Source organism: Takifugu rubripes, chromosome 17 (genome assembly GCF_901000725.2).
Source record: "Takifugu rubripes chromosome 17, fTakRub1.2, whole genome shotgun sequence".
Classification (NCBI taxonomy): Eukaryota; Metazoa; Chordata; class Actinopteri; order Tetraodontiformes; family Tetraodontidae; genus Takifugu; species Takifugu rubripes.
In genome coordinates, this window is record NC_042301.1 from 1,538,504 (window position 1) to 1,563,997 (window position 25,494).

At 44.3% G+C, this 25,494-nt stretch overlaps 2 protein-coding genes across 3 annotated transcripts; both read left to right on the top strand.

Annotated features, from left to right (window-relative positions):
• Nucleotides 1-8,573: 8,573 nt before the first annotated feature.
• On the top strand, nucleotides 8,574-14,717 carry gucy1a1 (guanylate cyclase 1 soluble subunit alpha 1). Of its 2 annotated transcripts, none has more exon segments than NM_001032683.1 (8): nucleotides 8,574-9,035; nucleotides 9,166-9,233; nucleotides 9,742-9,830; nucleotides 9,908-10,617; nucleotides 11,391-11,876; nucleotides 12,580-12,723; nucleotides 13,451-13,605; nucleotides 13,806-14,717. In NM_001032683.1, coding segments are annotated over 8 exon segments (2,028 nt in total). In that variant the 5' UTR covers nucleotides 8,574-8,798; the 3' UTR covers nucleotides 13,945-14,717.
• Nucleotides 14,718-14,878: 161 nt separating this feature from the next.
• gucy1b1 (guanylate cyclase 1 soluble subunit beta 1) lies at nucleotides 14,879-24,493 on the top strand. The gene is given in 13 exon segments (NM_001032556.1): nucleotides 14,879-15,325; nucleotides 15,616-15,689; nucleotides 16,954-17,054; nucleotides 17,144-17,262; nucleotides 17,376-17,573; nucleotides 18,450-18,680; nucleotides 18,822-18,938; nucleotides 19,494-19,627; nucleotides 20,477-20,674; nucleotides 21,750-21,987; nucleotides 22,557-22,697; nucleotides 23,649-23,803; nucleotides 23,878-24,493. Coding segments are annotated over 13 exon segments (1,854 nt in total). The 5' UTR covers nucleotides 14,879-15,322; the 3' UTR covers nucleotides 24,023-24,493.
• The last annotated feature ends 1,001 nt before the right edge of the window (nucleotides 24,494-25,494 follow it).

Sequence of the window (25,494 nt, forward strand, 5' to 3'; positions counted from 1 at the left end):
TATGACTGGAAAAGGAAAAAGAAATCCACAACAAATCAGTCATTCTGGAGTTATTCCACATTGTGTTCCACTTCAAAACCAATCACAGGATATTTATAACTAAGAGACGCCTTCTTGGAGATGAAAGCAGTGAAATAGAGTGTTTGGACCAGAGTGTGGTCACGTTATCAGGAGATCGCTCACGCTCACGCTCACGCACACGCACACGCACATGCACACGCACGCATCCATCTGTGCATGTATGCATGGACGCGAGATGAGGAGCCCGTGTTCTGTGTGGACAGATAAAGCTCAGATAATCAGTTATGAGCGTCCAACCCAGTTCCCCAGAGGACTCGGATGACTTCAGCGTACACGCGAAGATGAGCAGGAGATGCACTCGAGATCTCACCGAGGCGAACGCTCAACCCTCATATCGTCTAAACTGTGTCACCAAACAAGTCCAACATCCAACACGGCGCGTTTTAACGTCATCCTCTGTCTTCATTTTCAGTTTAGAATTGATCTTGATGGAAATAGTGCCTCATTAACGACTGCAACTAGTCCTTGTTATGAGAAAAGACCTCAAATCTGGTCTCAAACCTACAAACGACAAATGAAAAGATTCCCGATTTAGGTCCAGCGAGTATCCCATCCCATAAAGTTCTCCAGAGCAGAGGGGAAGGGAGCTGGAGGATGCTGTGATTGAAGGTTCTCTTGAGTACCAGGCCACACCAGGGCCCACTATAATCACTGGATGAATCATTAAATATATAATATTCAGCAGTGAATGCATAAATATTGAAAGGCTAATCCAATTTTCTGGTTCCATGACTTTTGTTGGCTGGATTATCGCAGTCATCAGCTATCTCTCTCTCTCTCTCTCTCTCTCTCTCTCTCTCTCTCTCTCTCTCTCTCTCTCTCTCTCTCTCTCTCTCTCTCTCTCTCTCTCTCTTTGTGTGTGTGTGTAGGCGCGCTCAGAGAGGAGTGCTCAGTATGGATTTCCATTTCTTCCGTTGGACAGGACGCTGGGTCCATGCCCCACACGGAGCCAGATGGGTTTATTTTGGGGGTGGAAGCAGAACACCTGAGAAGATGATGCCAGAGAAATGCCAGCTGAACTGGGCGACACGTGTCGGTGTTGGACACACGGCTACAAGACCAGCGTGCCACAAGGCTTTGATATTGATGCCTCTGTCGGCTGCGCACGTTCACGTGGTTTGACTTGATTTTTTGGGCTTTTTGCATGTGCAGTTGCTTGGAAACCCAGAATTTCACCACATGTCTCGATCTCCAACACACCTACACACTTTACCACACTTTGATGACGAATGTTTTCAGAAGACACCACCGTAGTGGGTCTCATGCTGGACAATGATGAGACACAGAGAGCAAATCCAACACTTCACAATCATGTTCTGGACGCCAGCGAGACCAAGAGGGTCTGCAGGAGGTCCAGGAGGACTCTCCCCTGTGCTCCTGATGAACCTCAACGAGCTCAAGAAGAAGGCCCGTTTTCCCCTCTGGAAACATTAAAAACCAGGAGCACCAGACTGAGAAACAGCTCCTTCCCCAGAGCTGTTCCATCCATCTCCCCCATGCACACCCAGTTACATAATGTGCAATAAAAGTCTGAGCCGTGCGCTGGACTGCTTTTTATCGCCCATTTTCAGGGGTCCTTATCGTACTTGCTGGCAGGATCTCATTCTTTATATTTCTTTGTACATTTGGGTCCTTTATTTTATATCATTTTTATTTTGCACATTTTCCCTGTAGATATTGTTTTAATTTTTATACTTAGAGCTGGGAGTCACCAATCTAGATTTATTCATGTGGAAACACAATGACACCAGGGGGCATCAGCCCACCAGCTGATAGATTTTGTGTGTTTTTGCTAATTTAGCTGTGGTTCTCCACGTTTCCGTCCCTCTCTGGCGTGCTGTGGTGTTCCCTCCATCCCTCCTCTGACTCTTCTGATTGCGGTGGCCTGTTTTTCCTCCCCGGGGCCTCGTCACCCCTCCTCCCTTAAGCGTTCTGGTCACTGTGTGGCTGTGTGATGTCAGTGCTGGTGCTCTGGTTGCCCTCGTGTATACGTTCTTGTGTGTGGTTTTACTCGTATTTTGTCCTGTAGTGTAGTTTCCTGCAGGGATTCGCTCCTTGATCCTGCAGCCGTATTCTTTTATTAAGCTTTATGGCTCTTTTCAGCTCTAATTAAACTACAGGCTCTGAATTTTAATTGGTGTAATAAAATTGTGGAGCACCACGATACATCATTAAACATTTATCAATCCGACCACAGAATAGTGAACCAATGATGATGAGCAAATGGCTCATGGCTCCATTAACACCTGTTCCGCTGTTACAGTGTTACATTCAGGAACACCTCCACCTTCCTGAAACGGACCCGTCGCCCCAAAGAACCCAAACGCCGTCGCTGTGAGGACACTGTGGGAATAAGACGGAGGAAAAGCTCAAGAATGGGCGCTTGCAAACGTTTGCACCATTACAATCATGCTTCAAGTCTGTCAGCGGGATGCTTCTTTCGCCTCTCCTCCGTCCTGCTGCGCCACAAACGGGCCAAGAAAGAGCTTTGTCATGCTCACCGATCCATCAGAGTGATCTTTTGGTTGCTTACCATCGATTTCGAATAAGGACAAGGTTAAACATTCTAATTAATGAGCAATAAATTATGTTTAGAAATGCTTCAGTTAAGTCAAAAATCACCAATTTGCATGTTACAATTGTTTTAAAATCTAAATTATTATGTATATACATGTCATTTAGGTTATACTGTTATAATACTGTATAATACAGGCTAATAACACTCATCAAATATACTAACAACGAGCATGATGAGGTAAATGACACGGACTGCATGCCCATCCAGCCTCTGCCCGTTTGTTTGTCCTGTTGCTGTAGCAACAATCTTGGGGTCGCTCTGTGTTTTCGTGATAATGTGCTAATGTCGCCACTCTTGAATTAGTTCAGTGTGTCAACGATCACTGCTGTTATTTCCAATCCCGGGCCCCCATCTTCATCCCCAACAGAGGGTGTGAAACCACGCTGGGGATGTGAGTGTGTGTGCATTTATGAGACGCCTTTGATCAGCCTGTGGTGTGTGACATCCATACTCTGTCACACCATGTGACCTGCTGCCTGTGACCAGCACGTTAGCGCAGGAGGACGCGCTCCTCCGGTCCCAGGGGACCTTTCAATGAGCACTGCACATGCTTTCCCCAGACTTGTGTGATAACACTGACTGACAGTTCATGTGCTGCGAAGATAACTGTGAAAAAACATTCTGTAGCCAACACGGTTGTGAATATTTCCTAATCGTGACGGCAGTTTACAAAATTCCTGTGATATTGGAGGCTAGTCCTGCGTGGTGCCAGTGTAGGCAGCAGCTTTATTATTGCAAACGCAAATTAAAAGTACATGTGTTCAATAAATGCTGCTGACAATAAGCAGCGATAATTATTGTTGGGAGTCGTCATGGTGTTCCAGCGCCTTCCTTTGATGGAGGACTGGGGCTGAGCTGTTTGTGGCCGGCCGGCCAACTCTAAATTTCCTGCACATTTGATTGATTCTGACCTTAGAAAAGAGTACAACTGTGAAGGAAATGTCCATCTGGAGGCAGGACCCTCCTTCCAGGAGACTGGAAAACAACCATGTGTAGACGTAAATGTACAAAAAGGCCAACAAAAGTGCTGGAAAATCCAGGGACGAGGAAAAACTCAAAACAGTAGCAAAGGATGAGCCTATTGAGGGTGACAGAAAGGATCCTGCAGCATCTTCATTTGTAAGTCATTTCTGGGGGAACCTTGGATAATACCTGATAACTAGAAGCTTTCCCAAGGTCTACAATTACTGGCTGATGTAGAAAATCTCTTTTTCAATGCCATCATACAACATACAGTTGAATAGATCTATTGTATGTCCTGTACAGGATATGATATCTGATTACACTTTGCTTTGTGGCAAAAAAAATTAATTAAGGATCTTAAAACACTCATTTGTACTGTGTTAAACTGTTATTTCTTTCATTGTTATGGAACGTATTAAGCTCTCTCTAGTGCCTCCTGTGGTAAAGTGAAACGTTTGTATGCTAGTCCATTATTTAAGTGCAACTTGCTGTTCCAAGTAGCATATTTACCATTAACGTAATGGTTTATTTATGAGCAATATTGTTCAAATAAAACAACGTTCTCACAAAATGTGTAAAAGTCCGCCCCCACCTGGTTAAAGTGAGTAAAGCAGCAACATCATTGAACGATGATGTTGTGGGGTCACACATTTAGATGCTCCAGGGACCTGTAGGTTAAAAAGCGTGTATACATTTGATCAAAAACAAATAATATTGATAAAGTGAAAGTGGGGCACCAGTGGGGCACCAGTGGGGCACCAGTGGGTCACCAGTGGGGCACCAGTGGGGCACCAGTGGGTCACCAGTGGGGCACCAGTGGGGCACCAGTGGGGCACCAGTCCACAAACTGGATTCTGCTTTGTCATCAGTGTCATTATGAATTGCTAAATCAGATTTATTGAATTTTGAATATTAGCTAGACTTGTGCATTAATAACATTTATCTAATATTTGTGCAAAAGGAATTACGGTCTGTGGAGAATTGGCAGAGCTCATTTTTGTTTTATGATGCGCATCTGCTGCAGAGATATTAACCTTAATTATGCTTGACGTTAGCGTCCCTGAAACCATCTGCAGCGTTGAGCAGAACATAACCCTCAACCCAAATGGTTGACGCCATGTCAAGAAGCCCAGAGTGATACCTAATATTTTTTGGTTTTTAATAAGTTTCGGTTTTCGTGCCAACCACCTTAATCAGCACAGACACGGAGCACAACTAAGCAGAACGGCTGTCAGGGTCTTTTTAGTTGAAAACATTAATTAAATTTTTTTATTAAACAAAAGAAGATTAAATGACTGATGACTGAGATGCTGATGGTGATCTCACCAGTGACGGGCTAAGAGAGAGATGGGAAAAAATTATTAAAGGCAAAAAAAGGCTTAAAAGAAGAGAAGGAATACTTTGTTATGTGTCCTTCAGGCTCAGCCCTCCTGACACCCCACACAAGACGGAACCACAGCTTAGAACTGAACTCGCTAACATTTCTGCTATTGCTGAGACAAGCGCCATTGTAACTGTTTCTTATAAGTTTTGCCTACGAGAAGTGATTTGGCACCTGAGGAAGATTCTTTGAGTGCACATCAAGGTTTCTCTTTATGTTTTCCTCAACGTGTTTCAATAGTAAAGACAAAAACAAGGCCAAGCACAGGAGAGGCGGATGCTGAAGTGACAAAGAAGTGAATGAAGAACCCGATCTGGGCATAAGAGCTCCACTATTGACCACTGAGCCACGTCAAATCACATGCGAGGATGCATCTGTTGCAGTTCTTGTTGTTGCAGGTTATTGATCACCATTTAAATAATTCACGTGCACGTGAATTAATAATAGAAAAATGCCAATTTGAAGCATGGGCAGGCTCAGCGTGGGCCTCTGATCTGCTTCCTTGTGTACATGCATCCTCAGCCTTCCTCAGGTTAAATGACCTGATCAAAGATCAGATGAACGCTGTTTTCTGCCCTCGGCGATTGTGAAACAGATCCCGACGCCCGCTACAGACAGTCCAAAGACCAAACACGCAAAGCACTGAACTGATCTGAAACAGTCAACAGTCATAAAACTATTTTTATGACAGTTTTTTTGTCTTTACATTCCTGTGCATTTTGCGTAGGCCTAACATTTAATTTCTATAGTTGGTCCTAGATGAGAAGACAGCTATGATGCAGAAAAGCCAGTTATTAATGGGAATAGATTTACAGCCTCTTCACTCCACTAAACGGAAGCAGCAGCTTCAGCTGACCTGGATCTCTCCAAGGCCTGAATCTAATTATTGCACCTCTTTTCCTGCAGTTGTGGACTCCTGATATATTTCTTTTCAGTTCCGTTAAGACAGTTGCTTCTTTAATTCTTCACCCTCATGCTCCAGATCAAAAGTCTAGGTTTACTTTATGTTAGTTACCTATATATATATACACGGTATATATCATTTTTAAACTTTAGTTGGCATTATATTGGCTTAAAGCTTTGTGACAAACAGCGCCCTCTGCTGGGAATATAGCTGAATAGCTTTTTAGTGGAATCTCTTTAGAAATCTAACTGTTTCATATCATGCTCTTATAGATAAATAACATGTTGTTGAATAGTTAAAGTGCTTAAGTCTTTTCTCCGTTCCAGGCTTGCCCTGCTCAGCCAACAGTGTCAAAACTTCTGCTGCCGTGAGAGTCTTGTCTTGTGAGCAACAATATTCAATTAAAATTCATCTCTGACACAGGAAAGTAGATGGTAATGTAATAACATGATGTATATATATGTTGATCTTAATTTAATGTCCTAAACACAGAGGCATTGATCCTCTGCCACCTTCTGACTAAATTGAATATGCAATAAATACAAGATATTTAACATTCAAACTAATAAACCCTACTGTTTTTGCAAATATTCGCTTATTTTGAATTTGATTCCCAAAACACATTCTAAGAAAAGTCGAGACGGGGCAACAAAAGTTGAGGAATGCTCAAAAAAAAAGAGACCGTTTGGAAAATTCTACAGGTAAACAAGCTAATTGGAAACAGGTGAGTGTCATAACTCCCTAATGGCCTCAGTCATTCACAAGCGAGGATGGCGCGAGCTTTCCTCTTGTTTTATTAAATCAGGAGCAAAAGGGGGAAAGGGACCATCCGATTGTTATCAGCACAAAGTTCAAAAACCGGCAGCTGTGATGGTATCGGGCTCTATTAGTGGCATGGGGAACATCTGTGAAGGCACCATTAATGGGAGCGGGTTTTGCAGCTGCCAGACAAATTAATGTCTTTTTCAGGGACGGGCCTGCCTCTTTCAGCAAGTCAATGCCAAGACATATTTTGCACGTGTTCTGGTTTCATAGTGAACGAGTGCAGCTACTGGACCGGCCTGCCTGCAGTCCAGACCTGTCTCCCACTGAAAATGTGCAGTGCAATAAGGAACACAAAATATGGAGATCCTGGACTATACAGGAACTCAAGTTCTACATCGAGGTAACAGTGAGAACTTTGGCTTGAAAAAAAAAAGTTTATTCTTTGGGTTATTCTTTTTTTTATTCAAAATTGGACAACTTAATTTTCTGAGCTTACATTATAAAGTATTTATTGTGCCATTAAAGGTCCCATAGCATCAAAAACAAGTTTTATTTCTGGCTTTCGGAGTTCGACCCTCCAGCTTGTTCAGATTCTTCTCCCGTCGTGACGCAATGACGGAACTAATTTGCATAGGCCGCCCTCTCTCCCCAGAGATCCAATCAGTGTAAAGATTTCACAGGACCACGCCCCCAACATCCACCGTGCCCCGCCTCTATCCTCCTCAGCATCTAAAGCTGCAGACAATGAAATGAGCCACAAAAAAAAAAAGTATATAAAGTATATTAATGTGTCATCATAATTTGTTGATTAACACTAGACAAGGTCATTGATGCTCTTTAATGATGGAGGAATGCATCGATGTGCTTTTACAGAAAATGGCGCAGAGCTGGTAAAACGTTCCCGGAGGTCCAACATATTCTAATGAGAAGTGTGTGCGGTGAGAAAACTGAAATAGGAATATTCAATGTGTGACATTTAGGAGCATGTGCGGTGATAATGCTGATAAAACACACAGAGTCGCGGCCATGAAGAAGAGTATGACGCTCAGGGGCCATGAGGCACAGTGGCTTTGATGATGAACACCAGGTTATAATCTTAACGGACAATTAGGTGTGTGTGTGTGTGTGTGTGTGTGTGTGTGTGTGTGTGTGAGTGAGAGATTACGGTCACTCCAGAGATGAAATATTTGGTTTCCCAGGATACACCTGAGTGAAGCCACCAAGGCCACCGGAAGTTAAGCAACCGAAGGACTCTATCGCCCCCTAGTGATGAAAATACGTTAATGTGCCCGGAAAACCATCTCAGACCTTTATGGTGCGCTGTCTTGGCTGGCTCTCCCCCGAAAAAGAGATCTTATATCAAACGACTTCACAGAGAAATAAAGAATTAATAAAATAACATTTACAATATATATAACAAAATCTGTGTTACAGGGTACAGGATATCTATATATTATCTATATACATACAATTCGACACTCTCTTGCAGGTCAGTGTGTGAGAGTGGGCCGCCTTGTTTGGTTTGCTCATTAGTTCATATTTTTATCCAGGACATTTGCTTTATTCCATCCATATTTCATAAGTGTGTCTGCGTGTGTATGTGTGTGTGTGTGTGTGTGTGCGATAGAGAAAAAGAGAGGGGTAGATGAGCCACTTCACAGTTGGGTAACGAATGTTCAAAGGGACTTATTAACACAGAGATCCTCTCGGTGTCTGACGATAACCCCCCATCTGATGGAGCCTGCAACCCTGTCCGGAGGCAGACCTAAATAAAAAGTGCATTGCATGCGAGGAGTCGCCTGGAAATAATTTCTGGCCGCTGATAGGCTGTTGGGCCACACCAGCCCCACTTGGTTACGGATTGGCCGGCTGCTCTTTTTCTCCAACCTCTCATTGGTTTTGCCACCATAGGTTTCCGAACGTCTTGCGCCCGTACGCGTTTCGAATGAATATTGTATGCGGGCTCTGGATTTAGATGCTGATCGGTGGAGTCGCCGCGTCGCTGACTTTGCTGCGCGTTCCTGCGTGAGCGCAGCAGATGATGGAATTTCCCGCAGGCGCAGCAGCCGCTCAGCCTCGGAACATCAGATAAGGAATAGAAGGCTGGGAAATTAGGGCCGACAAAAATGTTCTGCACGAAGCTGATGGAGCTGAAGATATCAGGAGAGTGTCCGTTCACCAGCAGCGCCAAAACTAATCAGCTCGAACACTCCGAGCAGCTTTCAAAGGACGTCGCGCATTTGCCAACTTCCAAGGATGTGCGTCGAAATACAGGTGAGAATGCGCCTCACCAGAAGTCAAGCCGAGCCAAAGTTAACCTGCATACCCTCGGGGAGAGCATCCGAAAACTGGCATGTCCCGAGGTGCGTAAAAATACACATCACAGGCGCGGTTTCCCCGAAACTATACGAATTTGTGTTGTCTGTAATTGTACTGGGCAAATATTTGAGCGCCTTGCCAAACATTGACCTTTAACTCAACACTCTCACACAGTTTGAACGGCTGCACACTGCCCTCCGACGAATGATGAGACTATCAGATCCCAGCAGGGAGCCTGCGAGGTAAAAAAAAAAAAAAAAAAAAAAAGTGCCCGTTTTGAACACAGCAGTCGCCAGGATGTCAAAAGGAAACATGTTTGTAGTTCGATGCTTCGCTGCTGCTGCTGCAGTACCTTTATGCATTGGTTTCACAGCCTGGTTCTGAAGCTTTATCAGGCCTGGAAAACAGGCTACGTGCAAATCTTTCTATTGATACATGGTAGACCGTGGGTGCTATGGATACCCAGACAGAGACAGATATCCTTCGAGTCTGTCAAAAATCACCTGATCAGCAGACATCCGAATCTGAGGCTACAAAGGCGTGTGAAGTTGCTTTTTAGAGTAATCTGCAGGAAAGAAATATATATTGTGTTTTGCATTTTAATCATATATGAAAATATCCTGCATAGACAGAAAAAAAATGATTGATTTTGGATGAATTGCTAGGAAAGAGCTACTTTATTGTGTGTCTCACTGTTGATCCGCTGAGCAGACTGAATGCATGTGGCGTTGATATGTGTTGTCTATCCAGTCCATTCGTTTGCTGTACAGAATACCAGCGCTGCAGCGACGATCCGGAGCATTTTGTGAAAATGATGAGCATGTTCTCCTCCAGGAAAGGTAGGCCACGATCACGTCTGACGCTCGGCTTGGAAAATGAGTCCATTTTGAGAGCTGCCCCTTCATGTATCCGACAGCTATCCAGATGGATACTCTGAGAGTAGCGCTTGGCGAGGAGCTTTTCAACATGTGCTATGAAGAGGACAGGCACATTTTGAGGGTGGTGGGGGGAGCCCTGCACGACTTCCTCAACAGCTTCAATGTCTTGTTGAAACAGAGCAGCACGCTGCATTACCAGGACAGAGAGGATTGTGTAAACGAACCTTCGGTGCTGTGCTTAGACAAGGATTTGGGTCTGCTTACTGTCTATTTCTTCAATCCCCACCCGACCACTGAGCTCTTTTTCCCCGGAGTCATCAAAGCTGCTGCCCGTCTGCTCTATCACACCACTGTGGATGTTCTGATGGACCCTCCTGCCACTAAAGATAGCATCCTGCAGTCCAGCCCGCAGCCCAGTCTTCTGTACACAGTTGTAGTTAAAGATGCTAAAAGTCTGAGCCCCAGTCCACTACGAGCCACCTCAGCGGGGACGCTTCCTACCTCTCTGTTCTCCACCATCTTCCCTTTCCATCTGATCCTGGACCAGGACTTGGTTCTGGTGCAAGTAGGACACGGGCTGAGGAAGAGACTCACCAGGAAAGATGGACTGCGACGACCAGCCACCTTCCAAGAACACTTCTCCATTCTTTCTCCCCTAATCAGATGTACCTTCCAAGGTATTCTAACCATGCTGAACACTCAGTTCACCATTCGGATCAAGCGTGGAGTCTCCACCGCAGATAACACGGTATGTGAATTAATGGGTGGCTGGCAAGTGATTCACGAGTAGGAAAATACACAAGTATGCAATCAATCAAGACAGGAAGAGGGGAAAAATAAACTTTTGTCTTTATCAGACCTTGACCTGTTCAGATAAACTGAGCCACTCAAGGTGCTCATTTAATGATATCACCACCTTAAAAAACACAAAGAAATGTTATCAGAGAGAACCTATGATGGAAATGTTTACATTAATTCTTGCACTTGTGACATCGACAAAAGTTTCAGGGAACACAGTGTCCTGGTGGTGATTTGAGTCGTAGGTGCCTAATGATGAAAAGAATGCCTAAAAATGCTACAGATGCACAGGCTGGTCTGCCCACCTCCCAAAACATTCCATGATGGTGTCACGGAGAGCGAGCGGAGCGAGAGTCCGTCCTCTGGGAACCACAGCTGCGTTCTCAACTTCACAGGGGGAGTTGGACAAGTTTGTCCACTGTCCTGCTGTGATGCATAAATACTCTTGTGGTTTCCGGACAGCTGCCAAAACAGCACATTTACTTTTCTTGCTCAATTTACATTTTTGAGGATGTTTGTGTAGAAATAGCACATATGCTGATGCGTTATTTGTTTGTGTTTGACTGTGGGAAAGTTGGACTGACAGTGAAAATAATATGCAGCACAGGATAGAACTTTAATCCCAGTTATTACTCTTAAAAATGAGGACAGGCTGTTTATGTGGATAACGATGTATGTTTCCCACTAAATATCACAACCAAACGGCCTCATCTTGTTTTTCAGCTCATGGACCTTAAAGGTCAGATGATTTATGTCCCAGAGTCCGACGCCATTTTGTTTTTGGGCTCGCCGTGTGTAGACAAGCTGGAGGAGCTGACGGGTCGTGGCCTGTACCTGTCAGACATCCCCATTCATAACGCGCTGCGCGACGTCGTCCTGGTGGGCGAACAGGCCAAGGCCCAGGACGGGCTGAAGAAGCGGCTGGGGAAGGCCAAAGCAGCCTTGGAACATGCCCATCAAGCACTGGAGGAGGAGAAGAAGAAGACCGTAGACCTCCTCTTCACCATCTTTCCCGGCACCGTTGCGCAGCAGCTGTGGCAGGGCCAGACGGTCCAGGCCAAGAAGTTTGAGAGGGTCACAATGCTCTTCTCTGACATCGTGGGTTTCACGGCGGTTTGCTCTCACTGCACCCCGATGCAAGTGATCACCATGCTGAACGAGCTGTACACCAAGTTTGACCACCACTGTGGAGAGCTGGACGTGTATAAGGTGGGTGGGCCGTTCAGGGGAGCAGACCGCTCCGCATTATCGTCACCAAATCACTGTGACGGTGAATTTTAAAAATCCTGGGCAGATCTCCCAAGTACCTCACGCTCAGACTGGATGATCTGCCATCATTTTTATGCTAAGATGATGAGCACAGCTTTAGAGTATCCCTGAGATCTTTAAAAAAAAGAGTTAATCAGGTACTAAATTCAGGGCGTGTCAAAATTTTAAGAAAGCTTAAGAAAGTAAGCCGCTGTTGTAGCTCATCCAGATACTGGTGTCTGCCAGAGGCTGCCAATCTGCGGGGGGGGTTGGATAATGTAATCAAAGTGTCACGAAAGCCTAACAGAGAGCGGCGGCTTTGACAGATATCTCGTAAAACGCGAGCAAGTCGGAGGTTCCTTCAGGACCCTGTTTCCACTCCACTTGTTTAAGCCTAAAAATAGCTTCCAAAATTGTTTCTGCCACGTTGCTGTTGATCGCAGTCCAGTGCAGAGATACACGCGTTAAAGAAAGAAAGAAAGAAAAAACCAAACGCGTTTGGACTTTTGGTACGATGAGGGATCGAGTCCTGGGCGACTGCAGCCAAGTCTGCTGCTTGCTACACTTGACACTGTTGTTTTACCCATTCATATTTTTGATTTAGCCCGCGGTGTAAGGCCAAGACGGGCCTCTTCTGCCTCATTAATGGCTCCGCTGTGTCCAGGTGGAGACCATCGGTGATGCGTATTGCGTAGCCGGCGGCTTACACAAGGAGAGCGAGACTCACGCTGTCCAAGTAGCACTCATGGCCTTAAAGATGATGGAGCTTTCGAACGGTGTTATGACTCCAGCTGGAGAACCAATACAGGTGAGGGTCAAGTATTGCTCAGTCTCATACTCATCATTCAGCTTGATGACGCAACACATGTCACTTGTTATATGAGGCCCTTTGAGTTGCCATTTAGAGAGGAAGCATCCAAATTTTAAAAAAAGATTGGTTCTGCACCGGAAGATGAAAATTCTTGCCCCCGTACATAGATGTGCCTTTGATGTCTTTAATGGTATTCACAGTTATAGAACCCATGCTGCTGTCATGCGAACGCTAATTAATATTCCATTCTAATATACTGTTAGTTGTAAAACTACTGTTTCACCATTGTAATGTTGTAGTTATGAAGTTGCCTCCCCAGAACTGATTTAATAGCTCACCTAAATGTCCCTGTAAAGCTGTGTTTAGTAGAGTAGTTAAAAACAGACCAGGGTCTCTTCCATTCCATTCCTAAACACGCTGGCTGCAGCCAGTGCACGATCTTAACCATAGGAGGAGGTCTCGCACCAGCACTCACGGCTCTTTTAAATAAGAATAAATCATATGTTTGTTAGCCATACCTTTCAGCCCTGCAAGATAGATTTAGGACTCAATTTATTGTAGCTTGTTTGAGCTTTCTCAAGATCGATGGTCAATAAGGACGAAAATGCAACATTATTTGAATCAATTTTCCATCTAAGTCAGCCATGTTATGCCGATCTTTATTTGGATTTATGGTCGTGTTGCGGCACTAACCATCGCTCATTCTTTGTTGCACTTACCGCAGATGCGTATTGGTCTCCATACTGGTTCAGTGCTGGCTGGTGTGGTGGGGGTGAAGATGCCTCGCTACTGCCTTTTTGGGAACAACGTCACATTAGCAAACAAGTTTGAATCCTGCAGCCAACCGGGAAAAATCAACATCAGCCCCACAACCCACAGGTGAGGCCATGTTGTGCGTTCAGCTTGCAAACGACTCCTCTATCGACGTTGCTGCAGCCGCGTATGATTCCCAGAGCGACAAGAAACTCTCCCCTAACAGGAAGCGCGACGTTAAACGGAGCGCTGCGTTTCCTCTGGTGTCAAATAATTTGCCACATGCTTTCTGGATTAATGTTTTATTTGTGTGCTCTTTGTCCCAGATTGCTGGAGGATCATCCAGAGTTTGTCTTCATTCCCAGGCGCAGACAGGAGCTTCCGGCCAACTTCCCGGAGGACATCCCTGGTGTTTGTTACTTTTTGGAGGCCTCTCCCAGACCTTCAGAAGTCACTCTGAAATGATGTCAAGCTGTCGCCCAAATGGTGCTGACTATAACGGAGCATAAACGAATCCCACGAGCGCCGCGGAAACCCCTTGTATATTTGACTTTAGTAGTTTAGATATTAATGACGCTGTCGGTCAAACTCCTCTTTTCCGTCTCAGAGACAAGTTTGATGTGAGCCACACGTCATGGTGGTGTCAGTAAAACACAAACATCCCCCACATCAGCAGTCAGTACTCATTGTGAGGTTACTCGTCAGTGATTACCTGTACGGACACGCGTTATCTGTACATGTCGGACTCACTCACTCACGTCTGTCTCACCTCAAGTTCGGGCCTGCTGGACCAGCATCAGATCTGGATTGATATCAAACGAATCCAAAAGTTATCTGACATTTAGCTGTTTTATGCTCATAGAAACAGATAGCAAAGGTTAAAAAAAGGAGATTTGTAGCAAGAATAAACTCTTTTCCCTTTACACACATTTATATTTTGATGGTCGATCTTCCGGAGGTTTTTACTGTAGTTCTACTATATTTGTAACACTTTTTAACATAGACTTCCATATTTTAGATGTAATGCATTCCAAATTTTTCCTAATATAAGTAATATATGTCTATATTTTACTTTGTATCCACTGTTCACATTTATACTATGTTTGTTACTTTGGTTATACTGCACTTTCCTAGACAACACAACATGTGATGAATGTTCTGCTGCCATTCATTAATAATTGTGCTTTATGTAGTCTTCAGATGTAATCAAAGTGCAATAAATATTGGCATTAACAAACCGTCTGACTGTGTTGCATGTTTGTAAATTCTGATTTCTGGTAGGATATTTGCTGGCCATATCTTAGCCCTTTCTGCTTTCTATCTTCTTTTTTAATTAAATAGTTGTCTGATGGATTACAGAGTAAAGATGAACCTAAATATTGGCTCTAATGGGACGCGATCCCATGCAGATTAGTGGCATATTTCATTCTCTTTTTTTAAAATCTTGAAACACAATTTCTGATGGCTTGGTCATGGCAAATTTAAAACGCCTTAAAGAATTTTTCATGCCAAAAAGAACCCAAAACCTCTGTTTTTTAATTAATAATAGGCTACAAGCGGTAGCAAATAGCGCAAAACAGGAGCGTATGCATCATTAACGCAATTTTCTGCCCGTGATGATTTCAGGTTCACTGGTGAAGAGATCTGCGTTCCTATTGGTCAGTCATCGATTACGTAAGACGCAGGCTGATATTCTATTGGTCGGGCTCGCTGTCAATTCCGGCTCTGACGGGAAAAGGGGGTGGGTCGTTGAGAGGTCCAGCATCTCCACCGAACGATGAATGTTGCCTCAGCTTCTGCGTTTTTTGCTTAAAAATACGGATAAATACGGGCGGCCACCACCATGGTATGTATTTCCACACGTCTGCCGCGTTTGAAACCTTGTAAAATGAACCGTTTTGCAACGCGACATGGCGTATTTTCCTCAAACATTTCCTGTTAGGATTCCGCTAGCGGTTGTACGATTACTGATGTATATTAACAGGTGAGCAGGACATGCATGGACAATATACGATACCCGGTGTTTAAAACATGCAATAGCACTGTTTTATGGGCCCTGAGATGCATGAGCAGAAAGCAAAGGTGTGCATTAAATGCTCAGAGTCACATTGACTAATTTTGCCCTGTATTTGACAGTATGGATTTGTGAATCACGCCTTGGAGCTGCTGGTTTTGCGGAATTACGGCCCGGAAGTTTGGGAAGACATCAAGTGAGTTTTGGACATAAAGTGGGAAATAAATGCTGCAGTTGGAGAAACGTACGGTGGACAAATTTAGGCTGCAAGTGTTTGTTTTTTATAAATTAAGACATGCAAGTATGGTCAGTAAAATGGACGTAGATTATAATTTCTCCCTGTGAGTTTAGTTTAGTTTTTTTTAAACTCGGACTGTAATTTAACTATAAAAAATTACCACATAGAATGGAAGAATCGAGACATTTTTGCAATTAAAAGGCTCTGTTTAAATAGAAGTATTTCTTTTAGCTGTCCGACATTTAAAAAAAAAAAAGCACATCTGTGCATAAAGAAAAAGGTTGGAACTGTCAAGTATATCAAGTTTTAGAAGTGCTCCGTTGAAGAGCCAGAGAGGAAGGATATTTCAGTACGTATTGGTTGTTAAGTTTGTCAATGATACATTTATTTAGCCATTTTTTACATTATAGATATCAATTGTGTGTAAGATTATTGAACAACTGCAGTAAAACACAAGTCATTGGTGTGTATACACCAAAATAATGAAAATAGAATATGAGTTTCACCAGAAATATTTTTTTCCCCCCAGGATACCACGATTTTTATAGTGTGCTGTCGTACAGAAAAGACCTCGGTGTGTGACCAGTTAAAATGCCCGGACCAGCCTGTTATTTAAGACTGCTGAAATGTCCATTTTTTATGTATTTTTCTCATGCGATCTTCTGCGACCTGCACTTGACCTGGTCTAAAACAGAAACGCAGGGGAAGAACGCAGCAGCAGCTGTCTTGTGTAAATGTCCTCCAAGTGATCACTCTTCAGCCACAATAACTCTGTACCATCTCCTTTTGTCACCTGTGAAATGCAACTTGTTCTTATTCCTCGGACGGTTCAGACTGTGAAGAGTAGGAATCATTTAAAAATGCCCTTTCAAGGGTTCTGCCATGTTTTTTCAGCTGTTCTGATCAAATAGCAGCTGCTGGCCAGGTCTCCAAATGAGATCTGTTTTCCTAGCTAAACTCTTCCAATCAGAGCCTCATTAAAAATGTTCAAGCAATTTACTGCAAGTAGGAAAATGTATAAATAGAAGATGACTGTTAGCATGGATATAAGAACTCCGCACCTTTTCTCCTTCGACCTCAGAGGAGAACCAAACATTTCTTCTTTTTTTAATCGGCCCGTGCGATAAGCAACCGGGGAAAGCAGGAGCAGCCTCGGCTGACTGTTTACGTGCGCCGTAACATTTGCAGAAGCTCATGAGAGATGGCTTCACTTTGTTTCCAGGAGGGAGGCTCAGCTGGATATTGAAGGTCAGTTCCTGGTTAGAATCATATATGAAGATGCCAAAACATACGATCTTGTTGCTGCCGCGAGTAAAGTTCTCAGTAAGTACAGTAATAATATTAATTAAGAAAGTGATCTTAGTGATAATGTTGGTTTGCAAGGTTTCTTTATGTTTGAATTTCCTTGGCAGAGATCGACGCTGGGGACATCCTGCAGCTCTTTGGGAAGATGTTTTTTGAATTTTGCCAGGAGTCTGGGTACGACACCATTTTGCGTGTTTTAGGATCAAATGTTCGGGAATTCTTGCAGGTAAAAAAAACCCCCAATATTAAAATCAATAATTTCAGAAAGGACGGGGTGATGTGAAGGATGCTGTTGAGCTGAGATATGTGGGGTTTGTGTGACTTAATGGGGCTTTTCAGAATCTTGACGCTCTGCACGACCACCTGGGCACCATCTACCCTGGGATGAGGGCGCCATCCTTCCGCTGCACGGACGCAGAGAAGGGGAACAGCCTAATTCTTCACTACTACTCGGAGAGAGAAGGCCTGCAGGACATTGTGATTGGCATCATTAAAACCGTCGCCCAGCAAATCCACGGCACAGAGATAGAGATGAAGGTTAGCACTTCCCTCTGCTTCAGGTGGAGAGCCCACACATTCACAAGTGCCTCATCATCATCATCATAATAATAATAATAATAATAATAATAATAATAATAATAATAATAATAGCGCCACTTTTTTGGTCACAGGAGCTGGAGTTTGCAAACGTTTTAAGGCATTTCTGCTTTTTGTTGAATTTTTTAACTTCAACTGCCTGCTTGAATGCGACATACTTCTAAAAAGCTATGTTTTTTCCAGATACCATCAATTATGGAGGGTTTTCCTCTCATTTGGAAACAATTACCAACCTTCCGAGCATTGTTGTCTAGACTTGGGGATAGCGTCGCAGACTGATGTTGGCACTTTGTGTATTAATATTTGGCTCCCAAATTACAGCCTGTAATCTGCATCCATCTTCCGTCTTAACGACCCTGCCAGCTCCAGTTTTCACTTTGTTTCATTTTTCACCCAAACCTAATCACGCCGTGCACACGGTCCCATAGTATGTTTCAGCAAATGTGCGCGTGTGATGAAAAAACAGAAAATGGCAGATGCTCCAAATGTGATACCCAATGTCTGGAAATACTAGCTACTGTTGCTGTGGCAACCAGGCGCAGAGGCAGGAGCTTGACGCACGCATCCCTTGTGCCCATAAACCCACCGAATAATGTCATTTAACAGGGTCTTAACTCTGTAGTGCCAGGCCGGTGCACTTTAATGCGTCAATGAAATATGCAAATGTTGCATGGTGGCATTTTTTTTTTTTTTTTACAGAAGCTAAAATTCACTTTAAAGAATCTGTACGTCCATCCAAAACCAAACCCACACCTAAGCATCTCTGCTCACGCAGGAGCATCAAGGCTAGCTTTTTAAAACCTGTAACTGCTGCAGATGATTCAACCAAAGAGCAAAGAGTGTGACCACATCAAGTTTCTGATCGAGGAGAAGGACTCGGAGGAAGAGGCGTTCTACGAGGACCTGGATGGCTTCGAGGAGAACGGCACGCAGGAGACTCGGATCAGCCCGTACACCTTCTGCAAGGCTTTCCCCTTCCACCTCATGTTTGACAGAGACCTGATGCTGACACAGTGCGGGAACGCCATTTATCGAGTCCTGCCTCAGGTGTGTGTTTCTGTGTGTGCAAAGTAGCTTTCTGGTGACAAGCCCATCTGATAGAAGGGAGGGAACAATGGATTTTCTAAATGAAATATTAGAACGGGATGTGTTGTGACTGTAATAAGCCTATCCACTTTTCTGCCATAGCTCCAGCCTGGATCCTGCATCCTGCCCTCAGTTTTTTCTTTGGTCCGTCCACACATCGACTTCAGCTTTCACGGCATCCTCTCGCACATCAACACCGTCTTTGTGCTGCGCAGCAAGGTACACGGGCTGTTCTCCACACCCTCCCCGGGAGGCGAAAATCACTGAAATGTGCTCAAGTCTGCAAGATCCAAACAGGGTTTTGATTATACGTGACAGCGTGTGCTCATAGTCTGGATTATTCATATTTATGAGTGGGCGATATTTTTAGCATTTGGGAGGTTTTATCTCTTAATAAGCATAAAATGGTTTATGGGCAAGGAATTAATCAAAGAAATTTCTGTACGGAGCAAAGAGAAACGCGCAGATTGAGATGAAACGGACGTAAAGTCAGGCGCAGCTTTGGTTGCATATTTGCTCATAAGAGCTTGTGCCTCACTGGAAGAGTCAAAGTAGTCTCAATCCCAGAATTGTCATTTCCGAAAGTAAATTCTGTGATGGCGGATGAGGTTTGTAACACTTTAAAGAAAAAAAAGAAGACAAAACCAGTGCAAATGCAAGACGCGTCCAAATATAAAGCGTGAAGAATTGCCTGAACCGGTGCCCAAATTTTGAAATAGATTTGGAGGAGAACATAATGAAATATTCATTAGAGTGATCCTGTAATCCTGACAGGAGGGCCTGCTGAATGTGGAGACAGTGGAGAACGAGGACGAGCTGACGGGGGTGGAGATCAGCTGCCTCAGACTCAAAGGACAGATGATCTACTTGCCAGAGGCGGAGAACATCCTTTTTCTTTGCTCGCCCAGGTAAACCCACCGTGCATCTGTCTTGAGAGGAGCACAGGCCGAGCGGGCTCTCCGAAACTCTTGATTTGACTCACGGAGGCCGACCGACACGTTTCCTGTCAAAAATAAACCTTTAAAACAACACCAACTTTTCATCCTGCTACAGAAATAGGTTTTTCCCTCTTAGATGATTGTATAGATGTCTTTTTGAGCCGCGAGCGCTGGTGTTTTCTAATAAAAGATCAGTTCTCCTTCTACAAAGTTCTGCCTTATTTGTCTGCCTTCAGATGGGCTTTTAAATATAGGACTGAGGCCCGTGTCCCCTGGGTTACGCATGGATTCCTCCATAAAAATGAAGATTTAAGTCAAATATAAGCCTTAAAAAGCTCTTCTCGATCCAAAGAAGACATTGTAAAACTCTTTAAAGAGGAGAGTCTGCACTTCTTTTGACATGTAAACTGATCTTCATGTTTAAGTTTTGCCCAGTGCCCCCTCAGCGATCCTCCTCGTCTGTGCTGCACGGCGGAATCGTCAGGCTTCAAATTCACAAGTAAAATGCAAAAATTGGTGGAACAAATGTAAAAGATGCAAAAAGAAAATTCACATCCGCTTAGAAATGAGTGCGAGCCGCTAATGAACATTCCAGCTGCTGCTGTGACGTCCATTAGAACCCGGGTGATATATTAGCTACGGGAACAGGGTCCTAGAGGCCACGAAAGGTCACTGCCTGACAGGAAACGGTAATTACAGCTTCAGAGAAAAATACTCGATTACCTGAGAGTCTCCCCCAGTGAGGTCATTGCGTTAAACTTGAGGTTTTCTTTATTTAGCAGGACTATTCAAACATCACCTCCCCCCTTCTTTCCACAGCGTTATGAACCTGGATGACCTCACACGTAGGGGGCTTTACCTGAGCGACATCCCGCTGCACGACGCCACGCGTGACCTGGTGCTGCTGGGCGAGCAGTTCCGCGAGGAGTACAAGCTGACGCAGGAGCTGGAGATCCTGACGGACCGTCTGCAGCACACCCTGCGAGCGCTGGAAGACGAGAAGAAGAAAACAGACAGGTCGGACAGCCCTTTAAGAATCAGCCCCTCTAAGAGTCGCTCCAGCCAACGTCTGCAAAAACTATAAATACATTTGAACAGAAATGATTTGGCGGGAGCGTTGATTTCTTTTGTTTTTTTTCTCCAAACTGTGATTTGTGGCCCTTTTTTAAAATACAGTAAATTCAGGCTGTGACCTCATCAGCACTGATATACTTTGTTCCCAAGCCTTAAATCAGCCGGCACGGCCGTGCATCACCCGTTCGCCGCGCCGCTCGTTTCATCCTCCTGTGATGGAGGTGGAACAAGCAGACGGTTCGGAGTGTCACTCCGGAGACGTATGAGGAGGCTTGTTAGTTCTCAAGCGACTGGATTAAAGAAAAGCAGTTTGTGGCTGCGCTGCGTCTTTTCCCGCTGGTTGTGAAAATATAATATAGGTATGATAGATGTAACAAGGCAGTGAGAATTAAGCTAACTCGGGTCATTAATATTAACATTCCATCTATTCTTGTTTTGCACACAAGCCACATTGAGGTTAATTTCTAAATAAAGCACAGACGAATCTGTAATGCGACAGGCTGCACATGGGCGAGGAGCGGGTTCTCATTTCAGACCGCTTCTGTTCCCATACGAAATGACCCTTCCTTTATTATTATCGTCACGATTTGCTGTTCCCAAAGTGCCTCGGGCTCCGAACGTCGACGAGAATTCCTGACTCCTCTAAATATTTAAGGGAACTGCTTCTGCACACTCGCGGCCGTTGAAATGATGGTTTGACCAGTTAAATGACCTGTCTGTCTGTCGCTCTTCTGCCCAAATTAATATCATCCCTCACGGAATGCGTCTCGCTTTCAACAGGCAGCCATGATCTCGCCAGTTACCATAGAAACACCACCCTCCCGTTTGATTGCAGCCTGCGGGGGGAAAAAATGACCAAAAGGTGGCGGATGAGCAAATAAGACTCCGGTCCAAAAGCTGGACTTGGTCCTGAAAGCCAGAGCTCGTTAGCATGAATCGTCCTCCAAATGTCTCTCTCTCCCTCTCTCTCTCTCTCTCTCCTCTCTCTCTCTCTCTCTCTCTCTCTCTCCTTCTTTAGATTGCTTTATTCTGTTCTGCCACCATCTGTTGCCAACGAGCTGCGTCACAAGCGGCCCGTGCCGGCGAAGCGCTACGACAACGTGACGATCCTGTTCAGCGGCATCGTGGGCTTCAACACCTTCTGCAGCAAGCACGCCTCGGCCGAGGGCGCCATCAAGATAGTCAACCTGCTCAACGATGTTTACACGCGCTTTGACATCTTGACGGACTCGCGGAATAACCCTTATGTATACAAGGTTGGGAGCACGGCTGAATTTTAAATGACAGTGTATCACACATCTGTGTACATTTCCTAAGTGAGGAATAAAAGTGGAGGGGGTGAAGCTAACAGCTAAAATTAGCTCTGTAAAATACGGAGTGGACGTGCTTGTGACCGTATCCGCTGGTCATTCAGCATCTCTCTGTTATGTAATTATGCAGATGGAAACCCACGAGGGTGTTCATGTCCATAAGGAGTAGCACGGGCCTCCAAACACAGCGTAGCTTTACAGAGGTTGTGCACCCGTTTATAGGCCTCATCTAGCAGATTTACACTCCAGGCTTTCAGACAAGAATGCACTTTAAGAAGTCAAACAGACCTCGGCGCATCCAGGGGATCGGCTTCAGGCACTGGGTCACCAAAAGGAGTAATATTTATTCTAGTTGCCGAGATGCTTGGTGGTCCTCGGTTCAAAGGGGCCCCGAATATCTTAAAGCTGACGTAAGTGTTTATTTCAGGGTGCTTCCGTTTATCGCTGAGAAGAAAGGAAAGAGCTGCAGCGATGCAGGTGTAAATCACACGTGACAAATGCTTTTCTTCACACAGGTGGAAACGGTGGGAGATAAGTACATGACGGTGAGCGGCCTGCCCGAGCCGTGCACGCACCACGCCAAGTCCATCTGCCACCTGGCCCTGGAGATGCTGGAGATCGCGGGACAGGTGAAAGTGGACGACGAACCCGTTCAGGTGGGTTGAGTTTTTCACCATTATTCCTAAAAAAAAAAAGGGAAAAAAACCTGTTTGTGCTCAGAGTCGGAGCAACATGGCGTCCACGGGGGTGGTTCACCAACATATTACTGTAGCACAGATAAGCTTGGATGGATGTGCACTGCTGCAGCGTCCAACAATAGCGGGATTAGATGCCAGAGTTGCTCCGCTGTCCCAACTCCAAAGCCGATACCCTGACGTATTGCTGGTGATTGATTTCAGCCTAATCCGAGCATCTGGACATATTTGCACGCTGAGGTAATAAGCAGCGAAAAGTTGGAGAAAAAACAGCAGACTTTTGTTTAAGCGACCGCGGGAGTTTGTTATTGTATCAATGACTGTTGAGTCTTAACTTTGGAAAACGATGTCTGCTTAACAAAAGGCTGTTTATTTTTGGACACGGTACTGGCTGAGGACGGGTCCGCTTTGGTAGCAGGAACAGACTCCAATATGTCACCACCGGGCCTCTATTATTAGATTCTCATTAGTCCCAGACACAGTCCCAGCGTGTGTGTGTGCGCGCGCGTGTGTGTGTGTGCGCGCGGGTGTGTGTGTGTACAACAGCTCTTGCATTTTTGCAGATTGACTTATCAGTTTATTGCAAATAATTATAATTACAAAAAAAAAGCCTAAATGCAATTTTGTGCGCTTCCCGGCAGCTCGACGGCCGTTCCGCCCACCAAATATTGCACCTCCTAAATGGATCATTTGAATATTTTGAGCCTACAGATTAGAGAAGTTTTGGAATTTATGTATTTTTTTTTTACACCTCTCACAATAAATATATACATCTTTCTTCAAATGTCACATGTGTTTTGGATCCTGAGGTGTCGAGAAAGGAACCACTAATGCCGAGAATTCCGATTGCAATCGTCAGCATCGCGCGTGTGTGTGTGTGTGTGTTATGTGAGGATTATTACATCCCTCCAGATCACGATCGGGATCCACACCGGAGAGGTGGTGACGGGGGTGATTGGGCAGAGGATGCCTCGGTATTGCCTCTTCGGAAATACCGTCAATCTCACCAGCCGCACGGAAACGACCGGCGAAAAGGGCCGGATAAACGTCTCGGAGTTCACGTTCCGGTAAACAGATTCAGCTCTCTATTACCTGCCTGCGCCGCCATCGGCCCCAAACACTCCCGAATGTTGTGTTGCAGGTGTCTGCAGTCCGCCGAGAACGCCGACCCTCAGTTCCATTTAGAGTACCGGGGTCCCGTCACCATGAAAGGGAAGAAGGAACCCATGAAGGTGTGGTTTCTGTCCAGGAAGCCCACGGTAGAACCCGCCACAGTAAAAGCCTAAATTATTCGAAAGAACACAGAAACCGAGGGAACGCGGCGATGGTCAGTCCACCGGTTTGCTGTTTTTGATGCCACTGCTGTGGCTCTTCCTCCTCACTTCTGCTGTTTTTGCTACGAGTTCTCACAGCCTCATTCTATTTTTTGTACGCACGCAGTCGTTTCCTTAACGGATTTCAGTGTTCGTGTACAGCATCCTTCAAAGGTTCGATAAGCTAAACCTTTTGTTTTCCTCAGTATTAAACGGTTTAGCTGCTAATTTTGTCACTGTTCTTAAATGTACTGTCGTTCCAGATGTTTTTATCTGATAAAAAATGACCTAAAGTGTGATCGGGCCATTCGTTTTCAGCTTTCATTTCACGATTTTAACCGAGTATTTGAAATAGAAAAGGCTTCATATTGTGAATTTGATATTTGAATGCGAGAGCTGTTGAGTTACACTAAATAAATCAGAATAAATTTCTAATTTAAATATAGTGACGTTGATATTATTGTGTTGGTATAAATGTCTTCCAAAAACCTGTATGCCATGTGAAGTAATTATCATTTTGATTACAACTTTAGGATTTTAGCCCGTATGTTTATTTAATACACATTTATTTACCATTTCATTTAACATACATTTTTATTATAAAAAGCTGAAGATACAGCATCAAAAACCAAGCAAAACCTACAAACAAAGCTTCAGTCTGTTTTCGATCTAATGTGCATTATTTTACTTCAACATTTTTTATTTATTTTTTAACATTTGATAAATTGCGTCATTTCAGTGGCGTGATTTTTAGCTTCCCACTGTTGGGCAAATCTGTGGTAGTGTTGAGCAAGATTTCTCTGCACAGTACAGAGATTTTCGATAAATGTTTGGAGCAGAATGAGCCGAGCTGGTGAACGAGCTGCGTGAAAAAGCTGTTTTTCAGCGCCGCCCTGTGGCCAGTCGCAATATTACAGTTTGGGGAAAAGATCATTTAGGACCCAAAGTGTTACCTTTCGGTGAGGTCCAGTTTCTTATTTACTTGTAGTCCATACTAAGCCTGCTTCCACGAAAGGCAGGAGGCATGCACACCACCTTGCAATATTTTTATCTGCACAAAAAGTTGTGCTTTTTTTGTGTTTTTAGGTTTTAATAAGTATGCCGCTTGGATCAGAGGCTAAAGGTCAGTCAGAGTCGGTCTGCAGAACCATAAAATCCATAACGGTGAACTCCTTGTACATGACACCCACAGGCGAGTTTTAACAGGATGAGCAGGAGGAAATCTGGAGCTTTTTAATGGCATTATTCATCATTATTCATCATTTAGGCTGCATGAACAAACGCATCAACAGTCTGATGCAACGTTTCTTTGAAAGATGAAAGAACGGATACTAAGCAGCCCCTTACTAAACATTCCCTTCTTTCTTTAGAAGAAATAATGCAATGTTTGCATGGATAATATTTAGAGGCTCTCTCTCTATTGATGTGTTCTGTTAAAGCAGTTT